The sequence below is a fragment of the Phocoena sinus genome, chromosome 9, assembly GCF_008692025.1.
Source record: "Phocoena sinus isolate mPhoSin1 chromosome 9, mPhoSin1.pri, whole genome shotgun sequence".
In the NCBI taxonomy this organism is placed as follows: Eukaryota; Metazoa; Chordata; class Mammalia; order Artiodactyla; family Phocoenidae; genus Phocoena; species Phocoena sinus.
This window is the reverse complement of record NC_045771.1, coordinates 37230096-37246063: the sequence shown is the minus strand read 5'-3', so window position 1 is coordinate 37246063 and position 15968 is coordinate 37230096. Positions and strand designations below refer to the sequence as shown.

The 15968-nt window shown below is 38.1% G+C and overlaps 1 protein-coding gene across 4 annotated transcripts in view; it reads left to right on the top strand.

The window, feature by feature from the left end:
• Positions 1–15968, top strand: part of ZNF277 (zinc finger protein 277) — a 124738-nt gene that overhangs the window by 84180 nt on the left and 24590 nt on the right. For all 4 annotated transcript variants that reach the window (XR_004351520.1, XR_004351519.1, XM_032643630.1 and 1 more), the window contains exons 5-7: positions 6049–6140; positions 10411–10521; positions 12538–12670. Coding sequence is in view for 2 of the 4 variants with exons in the window: in XM_032643630.1 (XP_032499521.1) it covers positions 6049–6140; positions 10411–10521; positions 12538–12670 (336 nt within the window). In the remaining 2 variants the exon portion in view is untranslated. The remainder of the gene's footprint in view (positions 1–6048; positions 6141–10410; positions 10522–12537; positions 12671–15968) is intronic.

Below are 15968 nucleotides of genomic sequence, written 5' to 3'. Positions count from 1 at the left end.
AACACTACATACTGTGGTGGCAAAAGAAGATACTTCTAGCACAGAAGTGGTCAGGGTCAGTCTACTTTATGATTTGTAGAATGTTTCAGAAGCAATTTAGAGATCACCAGAACCTAAGTCCTAGAGAAGTGGCATGTTTAAGGCCACATTTAGAGCTAGTTAGTCACAAAACCAGGACAAGAATACACATCTCCTGAGTCCCCATCAGTTGTTGTTCCCACTCACCACAGAGATGTAGTGTTTGAACTGAGCTCTGAAGGATTAGGGAAGAGAACTCCAGTTGGCAAAGATGGATGAAAAAAAGAGAGGACAGTTACTCCAGACCATTGAGTGGCCTGAGGAATCACAATAAGTAATTGAGAACTGCTATTGAGAAGAGTAATACACAGATTATAGCAGATGTTCTTGTTTTTCCCTGTAACAGTTTATATGGAGAAGCAATGCAAGAGAAGGCTTTTAAAAACCTAGAGTAGAATCAGGTACAAAGTAATGTGAATGCCATTCTAAAGATTGTGGATTTTATTCAGTAGAAAACAGGGAGCTATTTCATGTTACTTTAAGTACCAGTTCTAATTGTTTCACTTTCAGATATAGTCATTACATATTTATATACTAGGGTTTTTTTTTTTTAAGGTCCATTTACAATCAGATTTTGACTTCCATCTCTCTGGACATGCTTTGGATAAACATACTTTTTAAATGTGTGTGTACAGGGAAGGTCTTTCCTATAAATTTGTCCATCTGGTATCTGGTAACCTCAGTAGATCCAAATAGCACAGAGGACAGAAATCAGAGAAAAAGCACCCCTATGAGGTAAAAATAACTTCCACAAAGCCCATCCAAATACTGGGAGCTACTCTTTCTCAGATACCAAACAAATTTGACTTAATTTTATCCATAGAATTTGATTATCTATTTTTCTTTAGCTGGATTTTAGGAATTCCTATAATCTTGTTCTAGTTTAAGGAGAAAAACAGGAGGTCTATGCAGAGGATAGCAAATGAAAAGGAGGTGTAGATGGCAGAGCCAGTTGGTGGGTACAGAAGTAGACTCACTGACAGTGATAACCATAAAAGAGTGAGAAGGAAGGCCAACCAGAAGAGCACAACAGTTTAGAGTCATTTGTAGGGACAAAGAGATCCTGTAAGTAAATTGATATGTTATAGCACAATATAGTAGTAATTGTTCATAGCAAGGACCCTACATCATACAGAAAAGGTTAAATCATATCTCAAGTTTTGAAAGTAGGGAAAACATGAGAGGTGTCTTGGAAACCATTTTGTATAAAACTATTAACCCTTTAAATACCAAATTAAAATTTATATGATCAAGAAAATCGACTTAGCCAGTATACCTCTTTTTATAATTGTCAGAAATAAGTCATGATCACATTTGTATATATTATCTCTCCTGTTATTTTACCATGTTCTAAAGCCTCAGATGCTGAGAAGTAATCCGTCTAAGACTGATCTAAATGAAGTTTTTGGGTGGATATTTTGTAAGAAAGATTTTTATGTTGCCCTACCTTTCCAGATATCTATCCCCTGGATTCTGAACTTGTTTGTTCACTAAATAGAAAGGTTATTGTTATATGCTATGTGTCTAGATATGCTACAGTGGGTACGTTCTGAGAAAAAAAAAAGCAAATGTGGTATCCAGATATGGCACCAAGTAGCTTTGTAGCTTTAAACAGGTCACCCTAACATCTCTTTATAAGGAGTTAGTCCGTAGTTTCATGAGGTCCCTTTCAGTTCTCAAATTGTAAAATGCCAGTACTGAGCAGCATTGGTCAGAAGGAAATCTTACTGGAGAGTTTAGATGTGGTTAGTAGAAATAGAATATGTTAATGGGGAGACAGGAAAATAGCCAAGAAGGAATAGGTAGAGTATTCATGTTATTGCAACAACAAGAGTCAAATATGGCAAGAATACAAGTTGGAGCTGAACAGTTGCAGCAGAGAATCCAAAGCTGAACTACCTGGTGGCCATGTCCATTTTTCCCAATTATAGAACTCTTTCTTACATTGATGTTATTAAAATGAGAAAAGTCTTATGCAAATGAAATAAACAGAAAGCAGAGGTGAAACAACAAATGGTTTAAGTAGCTCCCCTTGGCAGAAGGTCTGGGAAAGAGTTTAAAAAGAGTTTGTGCAGTGAACAGAAGGCAGATCGTGAAAGAATGAACTTAGATAAAAATGAAAGGAGTTGTATGGAACTTGCCAGATTAGGGACGACACAGGTACTCTAGAGCCCTTGTCTTTCTTACTGTGGTTGTAGGTAGTGCAGATAAACTAGCAGAGAATTCACAGTGCCACCTCATCACCATGTGAGACAAGCTCCAGAATGCGAACAAAAGAACAGTGTGGTTTTAGTTACTTGCCATTAAAAAGTGGCTTCTTGGGGACTTCCCTGGTGGCGCGGTGGTTAGAAATCCGCCTGCCAATGCAGGGGACACAGGTTCAAGCCCTGGTCCGGGAAGATCCCACGTGCCACGGAGCAACTAAGCCCATGAGCCACAACTACTGAACCTGCGCTCTATGAGCCCATGTGCCACAACTACTGAAGGCTTCACGCCTAGAGCCTGTACTCCGTAACGAGAGAAGCCACCGCAATGAGAAGCCCACGCACCACAACGAAGAGTAGCCCCTGCTCGCTGCAACTAGAGAAAGCCCGCATGCAGCCAAAAATAAATTAATTTTTTTTTAAAAAAGTGGCTTCTTGCTTTAGTGCCCTGTCTACTCCATGCTCCTTCTAATTCACCAAAATGTAAATTAGGCTCTCCTAAGAAGAATCAATTTATACACAACTTCAGGTGTCTACACTCAGGTTGTGCAATACAGGGTCAACTGATAAAACTTAAATTTGGCCAAAGAAAACTGTAGATGGCTCAGTATCACTCTGGTTTAGACTCACAAATCTGTTATATTTGTGCTGAGTCAAAACCAAGGAAATATTAAGTTGAATAAGATTTTTCTTTAGCCAACTTTGGGTTATATCATCACCAGCCTGAGAAATATGAGATGATGATTTTTAATAAGCATTAACAGGTCTTGTAGGCTGAAAACAGGAGCAGACAGAGAAAGTATTGCTCAGCCTTACTGTGGGATGTTTATAGTGATCTTTATCAAGAGCTTTATCTATTGGGTTTTTGGTTTTGCTGCTACCAAAGTTGTAAATATAGAGCTCTGAAGCGTGTTTTCTCTTTTTTAGTCGAACTATACGTTTGTAAAAGTTCGGTTTTCCTTTAATTTGACTTTTACTGTCACTTTCAGTTTTTATGTAAGATTCACTTAAACTTAAAAAGCAATAATTCCCTGGTGGCGCAGTGGTTGAGAGTCCGCCTGCTGATGCAGGGGACATGGGTTCATGCCCCGGTCCGGAAAGATCCCACATGCTGCGGAGCGGCTGGGCCCGTGAGCCATGGCCACTGAGCCTGCGCATCCGGAGCCTGTGCTCCACAACAGGAGAGGCCACAACAATGAGAGGCCCGCGTACTGCAAAATAAAAAAGCAATAATTAAAATTGTCTGATACATCAACCTTACTCCTTTTATTTCTTTGGCTTTTATCTATCCACTTGCTGCCAGCTTTTAAAGCCCTAAACTTCATGAAGTAAACAGTGTTCTTTTATATTTGCTGTGTGCCTGAAGTGTTGAGCAAGGTGTCTCCATTCTGTATGTCAAAGCTCCAACATATTCCAGTGCTGTAATTTCCAGAATCTTCACAGACCCTGGCAACTCCTTTGTAAAGTCTCACAGAGTTCTGCCCTATACATGTACAGCTCAGTATTTGGACCAAGGTAAAAAGAATCCCAGTCCAGGTTTCTTGAGCTCCTCCTCTGCAGCTCTCTTCTTTCTAGTACCTTGTCCCACAAATTCCCCTTGCTTTTGTATCCTGAATGCCCGTCTTTTTTTTCTTCTACACCAAGTGAGGTAGATACATAACCTTCATTTGGGTTTAACTTCCCTATGTTGCAATTTGGAAAACACTACCCAACAGAAAACTGGCAATGTATTATTTTTTTACTCATCAATCACAGCCATGTGCTATTGTCCATTTTCTTTTTGTGTGGTGGAGGGGGGGCTGTGTTGGGTCTTCGTTGCTACGCGTGGGCTTTCTCTAGTTGCGGTGAGCGGGGTCTACTCTTCGTCGTGTGTGGGCTTCTCACTGTGGTGGCTTCTCTTGTGGAGCACAGACTCTAGGCACACAGGCTTCAGTAGTTGTGGCACGTAGGCTCAGTAGTTGTCACTCGCGGGTTCTAGAGCACAGGCTCAGTAGTTGTGGTGCACGGGCTTAGCTGCTCCACGGCATGTGGGATCTTCCTGGACCAGGGCTTGAACCTTTGTCCCCTGCACTGACAGGCGGATTCTTAACCACTGAGCCACCAGCGAAGTCCCTATTATACATTTTCTGAAAAAAGGTAAGATATGTGAAGCAATTTGTTTTACAGTAGTTTACAAGGGGAGGAGAAGTGTTATATACATTATTTCATCATGGCTGAAACCAGAAGTTGATTGAATTGATTTTTATCCTGGCAGCTTCTTAATTTTTTTCTTCAGTGGATTAATATTTCTAAATGTTTGGTGATACATTTCCAGAAATGCCACATGGAATTTGTTAAGCTTCTAGATACAAGGTCATTTTTTATGCTGTCCTACAGATATTTACAGAATCAGCAATAAACTTTATGAAGTTCGTGTTTTGAGCTTCATGTTATAAGAATAGCTGGAGAGTCGTATGCAGGTGTAAAATAAGAACAGCATAAAGACTTTCTTTTAATTTCAAAGAGTTTTCATACCCATTTAGAAGATAAAAGCAAGCAAAAGAGATGATGGTAAAGCAAGTTACCAGTTATTGGGGAATTGACATCAGGTGAGCTCATTAGTTACCAGGGAAACCAGTAGAGAGGCACACCCCTCAGCGCCCCTTTGATGAGAACAATCACTAGCTGGGGCCTGGGGCAAGCACACAGGAAGGTCAGTCATGTGCGTAGGGTATAGGTGAAGCAGGCATTGGTTGGTCAGGGGATGTACAGAGAGCAAGAGAACAGCCATCTTGAGTGGCTTGACCATACACATGCACAATTTGAATTCTGTACATGAATTTCTGATCTAATCCTATAAACAATGCTATGAGGTAATATTTTCATTTTCATCTTAAAATTGAGAAAATTGAGTATTAAAGATGTTAAATAAAATATTGAGTACAGGTGAGAGCCAGATTCAAATCTAGTTCTATTTGATGTTTCAGAGTCTGAGCTCTTAACTATTGTATTGTAGTCCAGAAATGACTACATGGCAGAAATGGGAATCAAGTTGGACCTTAAAGAACAGTTAATATTTATAAGAGTGAAAAAGCAAAGAGAAATAAAATTACCTCATGGAAAAACAATGTGTAGAAGAACCACCATGATTAGAATAGGGTGTTACCAATGTATATTTTAAATTATTTGAGTTGGAGAGTAACAGGGTAATTGTACATGAAAATAATTTTAAGAAGTTTTTCTAGCAACAAAAGAGAGGATAGATATGATAGAAAAAAAGGATTGAAATAAGGCAGACCCTCTAAGAGACTTACTTATAGTAATCTCATAATGACTGATTAAAGACTGGATTCAGGGTGATGGCATTGGGAATGGTGGAGAGAAGTAATATGAAAGACAGTCCAAGTGAAAAATTGATCAGAACTTGATTACAGACTAAACTGAGAATTACAGAAAGGAGCACATTTTTGCTTTTGGAAGAGAGTGAGGTTGGGAAATGATTAATAAAGACAGGAGGAAGGACAGAGTAGTGAAGGATGGTGAGACCCTATTGACTTCAAGTTTTCTACATAGCTATCCTAATGGTATGTTGTCTGGCATTTAACAGTAGAGACTTGGAGTTTAGGTACAAGGACAGGAATGGAGAAATTCAAAATATCATCAGTGTTCACATAATTCCTTTTATGCTTCTACCCCAATTTCCTCCCATCCAGACTATGACATTTTTCATTAGCTAACTATGGATTTATTAAAGATAATATCATATATCTGTGTTTCTATTTTACAGAAAGAAATTCTGGAACAACAGCAACAAGAGCGAAATGATAACAATTTTCAAGGCAGTTGTATGTTTTGCAATGAGGAATTCCTCGGAAACAGGTAGCAATTATGTATGTCTTTAAATTTTACTGTTTTTCATCTGAAGACTTACCAAAACATCCACAATGGCTATATAGACTAAGTTCTATGGATTGGCTCAGAACCCTTTCATATATCCACAGTAATTTTTTTTTAATCCACCAGACATCAAAGATGGAATGTAGTTGCTCTAAGCAGAGTAGGGGGATAACTTTTTTAGATGCCAGAAATAGAATTGTGTTTAATGTTGTAGGGCTTTTTAAATTGTCCGACAGGCAAGACCACGTGCAGCAAACTACAACAGACGTGCCCTTCTGTATTAACCTGTTAACGCTAAACCTTTGGCTGGGACTTCCCTGGCAGTCCAGTGGTTAAGGCTCTGTGCTTCTACTGCAGGGGCCACAGGTTTGATCCCTGGCTGGGGATCTAAGATCCCAAATGCTGAGCCAAGTGGACAAAAAAAATCCTTTACCAGTTTTTGGTGTTTCACTTTTGAACGTTAAAAATGGTAAAGATCTAAGGGGGAAAAAAATGGGGAATTGGTAATTCTCTCACCAACCCCAACTGACCCAAACCCAACTGGTGTACTTTAATTCAGTTCTAATGCTAACCACCCAGAGTTAGCATCAGACTCTACAGGTTTAAGGGCATCATCCCCAACAAGCCTGCCCGCACTTCAGACACCAGCCACAAGTTTAGGGGTTCCCCAGGACACCTGCACTTTTGACCAACTGGCTACGAATTAATTCATGGCTACCCACCAATAATTTGCATAGGTTCATTAATTCACTAGAATGGCTCACAAAACTCAGGCAAGTGTTTATCATAAAGGATACAGATGAGGAACAGTTAAATGAAGAGACACATAGAGCAGGGTCTGGATGGGTCTTGAACACAGAGCTTCTATGCCTTCTCCTCAGAGAATCAGGATATATCATCTTCCTGGCACATCAGTGTATTTACCAACCAAGAATCTTCACTGAGTTTTGGTATCCAGAATTTTTACATGCTTCATTATGTAAGCATGATTGATTTAATTATTGAACTTAATCTCCGGCCCCTCTCTCCTTTCTGGAGGTCAGGGTGGCTCTAAGTCCCAACCCTTTGATCACATTGTTAGTCTTTCTGGTAACCAATCCCCATCCTGAAGCTTTCTAGAGGCCTACCACAAATCACTTTATTAGCAAAGGTAATCTGATCATAGAGAAATTCCAAGGATTTTTGAAGCTCAGTGCCTGGAACCAGGGACAAAGATCAGACAAATTTCTTTTTATGCAACAGTAATATTTACAAATGTACATTCACTTAAATATAAGTCATGAAGTTGTAACCTCTAGGAAATGGGAATAGTTTCAGTGACAGCATACAATGGACAATCAGAAAAATATCATTCTCCCACCCACTTGAATGAAAGCAGTCTTTAGTTTCTAAAAAAAAAGAAAAGCCTAGCACAAACTGACATCATTGTCTGAAAAACATTGAAGAGGAGAGGGTAGCTATTTGTTTGAATTTAGAAAAGGGTTTGGATGAAGCATCAATGTTGAAAACACCAGTGATGAAGATTTGATTCTCATATAGAATCAGTTAGCATGGAGAAAAATCTGTGCCAAGGTCACTAATTATGCTCTAACCCTTTCAGTTTCAAAGGGCTTTATGAGGATGGCAGTGAGGACCACTATCAAAAAGTTTACCAAGCATTGCTACTTCTTTTTAGCATGTTGTTTCTGATTTTATGTTAAAACTATTATTAACCTAGTGAGAAGACGTGTGATTATTATTAGGAATCTCTAGTATTAAAAAGCTATAAATATTTTTATATTTATATAAAGTTTATTTTATAAAAATATTTTATATTTATATAGAGCTTAAGTTTTTATGATAAATGTAGGGACTGATGTGATTTGAAGTATATGTCCATATGATATGAAATTCTGATAATATTGGTATTTCAACTTACTGAATATTGGTACTCCTATAATTCCTAATATAATCCTCCTGTTCTTTTCTACCTGTATCTGTATTCTCTGTTGACTGGGGTGACATGGGAATTAAGTGAACTCCTCAGTAGTTTTGATTGACTATGTCATTGTTCTCTAATAAATGAAATTTTTAAGAAATTAACCAATGACAAAGATAAGCAGCATCTCATTTTTATAAAATGTCCCCTTCTGCAGTTCTTGTTTATGAAAAGGTCAGTTTATAATAAAAGATTAAAGATATAACCTGATTCCAGCTATGTACTTTATTAGCAATACTTTGGGATTATATTTGTGTCCTCCCAGCCTAGGGACATAAAAAGAATAGAAAGACAAAGGACATGGGTTAATGATAAGGATAGAAGAATAAGTACTTTCTTGCTATCCTACATCTGTCTCCCCTCTCCTATACACTTTTGACTCTGGAATGTATGAAGCTATTTCTTTCAATCTTAATCTAAAATGTGTCTCCTGTAAACAGCATATAGTTGGATCATGTTTTTTAATCCATTCTGCTAATCTCTGCTTTTTGGTTGGAGTGTCTAATTTATGTTTAATGTAATTACTGATGAGATGGGATTACTTAGACCATTTTGCTGTTTGTTTTATGTTTTAAGTTTCTTTTTTTTATTTCTCCCCTCCATTACTGCCTTCTTTTTTGTTAAATAGATATTTTCTAGTGTACCATTTTTATTCCTTTGTTTCTTTTACTATATTTTTTGAGTTATTTTCTTAGTGGCCCATTCACTATCCACTACAATTCACTGGAGATTACAATTAACATTTTATTTATTTTTTTATAAATTTATTTATTTTTGGCTGCACTGGGCCTTCATTGCTGTGCATGGGCTTTCTCTAGTTGCAGCGTGCGGGGGCTACTCTTCATTGTGGTATGCAGGCCTCTTATTGCGGTGGCCTCTTGTTGTGGAGCACGGGCTCTAGGCGTGCAGCCTCAGTAGCTGTGGCACAAGGGCTCAGTAGTTGTGGCTCGCAAGCTCTAGAACGCAGGCTCAGCAGTTGTGGCTCACGGGCCTAGCTGCTCCATGGCATGTGGGATTCTCCCAGACCAGGGCCCAAACCCATGTCCCCTGCATTGGCAGGCGGACTCCCAACCACTGTGCCACCAGGGAAGCCCCTAACATTTTAACTTAAAACAATTGAGGTCAGATTAATACCAACGTAATTTCAACAGTGTACAAAAACTTTGCTCCAACATAGCTAGCTCTTTCCCACTCCTTTGTGCTATTGTTTTCATACAAACTACATCTTTATACATTATAAGCTCATTAACATGTCTTTAAAATCGTTACTTCATGCAGTTATTTTTACATCAGACATGGGAAGAAAAGATTTGTAAACAATAATTCATTTAATACTGCCTTTTATATTTGACTGTGTAATTACTTTTACTGGAGCTTTTTACTTCTTTATGTATGTTTGAGTTACTATCTAGCATCCTTTCATTTTAGCCCAAAGGACTTCTTTTAGTTTCTTGTTGGGCAGGTCTGTTAACAGTGAATTTTCTCAGGTTTTGTTATCTGGGACCTGTCTTGATTTCATCTTCATATTTTTTCTTGGTATGGGTCTCTCTGATTTATTATACTTGAAGTTTATTGGGCTTCTTCTGTTTGGATTAATGTTTTCCATCAAATTTGGGAAGTTTCTGGCCATTATTTCTTCAAATATTCTTTCTTCCCCTATCTTTCTTTGCCTTTTGGGAATCCTATTATACAGATGTTGGTATATGGGATGGTGTCTGAGGCTCAATTTCTTTTTCTTCATTCTTTTTTCTTCTGTTCCACGGACTAGAAAATCTAAATTTATCTTCAAGTTCATTGGTTCTTTGTTCTGCCAGTTCAGTTTTTCTTTTGAGACCTTCTAGTGAATTTTTCATTTCAGTTACTGTACATTTCATCTCCAGATTTGTATGTTTTTTTTTAATTTCTGTTTTTTTATTAGTATCCTCTTTTTTATAAGATATTATTCTCATACCTTTTTTGATTCTTTAGACATGGTTTTCCTTAATTCTTTACACATATTCTTATTGTCTGGTTTAAAGTCTTTGTCTGACAAGTCCAACATTTGGGCTTCCTCAGCAACAGTTTTTGTTGACTTTCTTTTCATATGATAGTGTTTATATGCATACTTTTTTTATAACATGTCACTCTTTCATAGCCCAAATGTGTGTTTCAGTGTTTATTAACCTTTGCTTGTACTTCTAATTAGTGTTGTTATCATTATACAAACACTACTCATGACCTGATTTGTTCCTAGATAAGTTGTAAATAATGCAAATTGCTCAAATTTCTTCCTAGATCTGTTCTTTTGAACCATATGGCCAGAGAACACACTTTCAACATTGGGTTGCCAGACAACATTGTAAACTGCAATGAATTTCTGTGTACATTACAGAAAAAGCTTGACAAGTAAGTACTTTTTTATGAAACACGACCTGAAGCTGTCTCAATCTTGGATTCTGTTTTGAATTTTTAAAAATTAATTTAATAGTCAGAAGTAACTCAAGAAATGAAATTTTCTCATTTCTCGTGTTGGAGGAGTTCACATTTTGTATGACAATCCTTATTTTTTGTAGATCATATTGCCTTTTAGTAGTTTTAAAATATAAATGTCATATATACCAAACAATGTATATGCCATTATAAGGTATGTTATTATATAGGGTATGAAAAATATACTTAACCAGCCTAAGAAAGAGAATGTTATTATTTCCTTTGAATCTTGCTGTGTGCCCTTCCTCAGTAGTATCTCCCCCAGAAACCACTATTCTTCATTTCGGATTCATAATTTCTTTACTTTTCTCTATAATTTTTCTACACATTTAGTAAAGTAAATATATTGTCACATTGCTAGATGTTATTCAGTTTTATGTGAAACATAACATACTGATTGCATTCTTTTACCTTTTAGTATTTATTCACATTTATATATCATAACACTCCACTTTTCTCAAGGTCATATTCTGGCAACCGTGAGTATCTAGAGTTTAGCTTGTAGAAATAGGGAAGGAAATTCTCTACATCACCAAAATGGCTTTCAAAAATCTATCCTCTTTTCTTTCTAGGAAAGGGCCCAAGATTTTACTCTCAAAACCTAGTTTTATTCATTTAATATAATACTAATGAATGTGGTATCTCAGACCACAACATTTGGAGCAATAACATTGAGAAAGAAATACCCATTATAAAAAGTTCTGAATTCAAATTCTGGTATCAACAGTACATTAAAACAAGTCTCTTTACTCTTTTATTGAATGACCATTCATTTATAAAATAACACCAGGTGTGCTTTCTAGCAAGATTAGCAGTAGTGATGTCCCTAATCAACTTATTGCCCATAAATTGTTTACTATAAAAGAACATAGTTACTTCTGTGGCATAAGAAATAATTGAAAGGGTGTTTAGTAAAGATGAAAAAGAATTCAGAATAGAAACAACAACTGATTTCAGTCATTTTGTTGTCAAACCCAAGTTCATGTGCCCAACACACAGTGAGGCCAAACAAAGCAAAACATCAGAGTTTTGGTTTTTGAATAAGTTTTCATGTATACTTATTCTGTGTTACTCCAGAAAGTAGAACTCTAATGGCTGTTGGGTAATCCAGGCAGTATCAACTGTCAAGCTTAGTATGAGAAAGACATTTTGTTAGTAATCTGTTCAAAACTGGTCATTACTGCCTCATTAGGTAATGAATTCCCAGTCAGTGGAAATATTCTAGCAGAAGATACATGCGAATGATAAGATAGTAAAAAAAGCACTTACTGTATGCTATGAATGTGCTAGGTATTTTATTCGTATATATATCAATAAATTAAACATGTATACATACATTTATATTTTGTGTGAATTGTTATCATGATTATGAATTTATGTGCACATGTATGTATACATTATCGTAAAAATTCTCTAAAATGTATGTTTTATCATCAGGTTAGCAGAAAATGAGTGGTATCAGAGGGGTCAAGTAACTTGACCACATCCCACAGCTGGCGCTAGGAATCAGACCTGCAAATTAGGTCACAGGATATACCAAACCATGGACTAATTGTTATACTCAATGGAGGCAACCAAAGCTAGTTATCATATATTTATTTGAAGAACATACCTACATTTTCATTTTTAGAATAGGTAATTCGATTAGTAAAGCACCAAAATCATTTTTGGATAATTGCTATCTATATCACAGTTTTAACTAAATAGCCAAGTTGGCCAAGTTAGCCAACTACAAAATAAACCACAGCATGCATCCTCTAAAGCCAAATGAATAAAATGAGAGGGATTCCAGAAGGGTATCATATGCCATTTGAAGATTCTGTGAGTCCTAAAATGAATAAATTATAAGACCCAATAATAATAATAATAAAGGGCTATGCAACAACTATTTGAGAGACTTATTTAATCTCAGCATTTGTGTCTTTCTTGTAGCTTGCAGTGCTTGTACTGTGAAAAGACCTTCAGGGACAAAAATACACTTAAAGATCACATGAGGAAAAAACAGCATCGTAGGATCAATCCTAAGAACAGAGAATATGACCGATTTTATGTCATCAATTATTTGGTAAGGCTTTCTTTTCTCTTCATAACTTACAATTTGATTGCATATCTACAAACATCAGAATGTAATTGAGGGATTCTTTCAAGCAATGATAATCTTTAAAATGGTTAGTTTACAAAGAGTAAGTTGATTTGATTTGTCTTTGATTTGCCAGATGTTTATATAGTAAAAAGGTCATGTCTCTACAACTCATAGTGATCTTGATTAAATAAATAGCCATAAATACCTGGATAGCCATGCATTGCCCCCCATTGATTGTCCATTACCATGAGTACAGGGACTTCTGTACTCAACTCAGAAAACGTTGTTGACTTCTGGATGTGCTAGATGCTATGCTAGATAAATGTTTACAGACAGTCTCTTCACTCGTTCCTTTTTCCCCCATTAAAATATCTTCCCATTTCCCATCAAATAAATAAATAATAAAAATTTGTCTTGTCATTCTCTTGGGCCAGCTTATTTTTAATGGAAATTTTAAAGAAACCAAGTGATTTCACTCAGCAAGAGGACTTTCATTTTTTGGACTAATAGGATGGACTAATGGGGATACCATGTCAAAGATTTTAAATACTTTCAAAGCTCTCCTAGGCCAGAAACCTCAGTACCATTTGCTGGCCTCTATAGATTACAGTCCCTTTTATTTAAGAAGACGTATTCAGTTGGAGACAAATGTCCATCTCTACAGGGGCATTTGGAAATTTGAGAAGGGAATTTTGATTGACACAATGACTGGAGAGTGTCCCCAGTCTGCTGATTTTTTTAGGTATACATAACAAAGGACGGAAACTGTTGCATGAAGGGACACCCCTTCCAGGGCCGAGAGTGGACTCATATCTAACACTCAGAAATGTATTGTCCAAGGAGACACACGTGCTGACAAAGCAAGAGACTTTAGTGGGAAGAGGCACCTGGGTGGAGAGCAGCAGAGGGAACCCAGGAAGAGTACTCTGCCACGTGGCTCACAGTCTCAGGTTTTATGGTGATGTGGTTAGTTTCCAGGTTGTCTCTAGCCAATCATTCTGACTCATGGTTCTTCCTGGTGGCGTGCACATCTCTCAGCCAAGATGGATTCCAGCAAGAAGGATTCTGGGAGGTTGGTAGGACATATGGACTGGCATCTCCTCTCTCCTTTTGACCTTTCTCAGATTCTTCCAATTGGTGGTACTTTGTTAGTTCCACGTTCCTTACCAGGATCTCCTATTGTACAATAAGTCATGCAAGTGGTTATCGTGCCTATCCAGTGTGGGCAGTTTCAGTCAGTGGTTCCCTAACAAAACTACTCATGAAAACAGAGGGAGTTAAGTAGTTCTCCAGTAAAATTGAAATAAAGATTGGCCCTGAACCAAGATGGCGGAGTAGAGGGACGTGCTCTCACTCCCTCTCGTGAGAACACCAGAATCAAAACTAGCTGATGGACAGTCATTGATGGGAAGACACTGGAACTCACCAAAAAAGATACCCTACATCCAAAGACAAAAGAGAAGCCACAATGAGACAATACGAGGGGCACAATCACAATAAAATCAAATCCCATAACTGCTGGGTGGGTGACTCACAGACTGGAGAACACTTATACCACAGAAGTCCACCCACTGGAGTGAAAGTTCTGAGCCCCACATCAGGCTTCCCAACTGGGGGTCCGGCAATGGAAGGAGGAATTCCTAGGGAATCAGACTTTGAAGTCTAGTGGGATTTGATTGCAGGACTTCAACAGGACTTGGGGAAACAGAGACTCCACTCTTGGAGGGCACACAGAAAGTAGTGTGCACATTGGGACCCAGGGGAAGGAGCAGTGACCCCATAGGAGACTGAACCAGACCAACCTGCTAGGGTTGGAGCGTCTCCAGCAGAGGCGGGGGGTGGCTGTGGCTCACTGTGGGAACAAGGACACTAGCAGCAGAAGTTCTGAGTGTGAGCCCTCCCAGAGTCTGCCATTACCCCACCAAAGAGCCTAGGTAGGCTCCAGTGTTGGGTTATCTCAAGCCAAACAACCAACAGGGAGGGAACCCGGCCCCAGCCATCACCAGTCAAGCGGATTAAAGTTTTACTCAGCTCTGCTGACCAGAGCAACAGTCAGCTCTACCCATCACCAGTCCCTCGCATCAGGAAACTTGCACAAGCCTCTTAGGTAGCCTCATCCGCCAGAGGGCACATGACAGAGGCAAGAAGAACAACAATCCTGCAGCCTGTGGAACAAAAACCACATTCACAGAAAGATAGGCAAGATGAAAAGTCAGAGGGCTCTGTACCAGATGAAGGAACAAGATAAAACCCCAGAAAAACAACTAAATGAAGTGGAGATAGGCAACTTTCCAGAAAAAGAATTCAGAATAATGATAGTGAAGATGATCCAGGACCTCGGAAAAAGAATGGAGGCAAATATTGAGAATATGCAAGAAATGTTTAACGAAGACCTAGAAGAATTAAAGAACAAACAAACAGAGATGAACAATACAATAACTGAAATGAAAACTACACTAGAAGGAATCAATAGCAGAATAACTGAGGCAGAAGAAAGGATAACTGACCTGGAAGACAAAATGGTGTATTTCACTGATGCAGAACAGAATACAGAAAAAAGAATGAAAAGAAATGAAGACAGCCTAAGAGGCCTCTGAGACAACGTTAAACGCAACAGCGTTTGCATTATAGGGGTCCCAGAAGGAGAAGACAGACAGAAAGGACCAGAGAAAATATTTGAAGAGATTATGGTTGAAAACTTCCCTAACATGGGAAAGGAAATAGCCACCCAAGTCCAGGAAGTGCAGCAAGTCCCATACAGGATAAACTCAAGGAGAAACACACTGGTACACATAGTAATCAAATTGGCAAAAATTAAACACAAAGAAAAATTATTGAAAGCAGCAAGGGAAAAACGACAGATAACATACAAAGGAACTAGCATAAGGTTAACAGCTGATTTCTCAGCAGAAACTCTACAGGCCAGAAGGGAGTGGCATGATATACTTAAAGTGATGAAAGGGAAGAACCTACAACCAAGATTACTCTACCCAGCAAGGATCTCATTCAGATTCGTTGGAGAAATCAACAGCTTTACAGACAAGCAAAAGCTAAGAGAATTCAACCCCACCAAACCAGCTCTACCACAAATACTAAAGGAACTTCTCTGAGTGGGAAACACAAGAGAAGAAAAGGACCTACAAAAACAAACCCAAAACAATTAAGAAAATGGTCATAGGAACATACATATCGATAATTAGCTTAAATGTGAATGGATTAGGGCTTCTCTGGTGGCACAGTGGTTGAGAGTCCGCCTGCCAATGCTGGGGACATGGGTTCG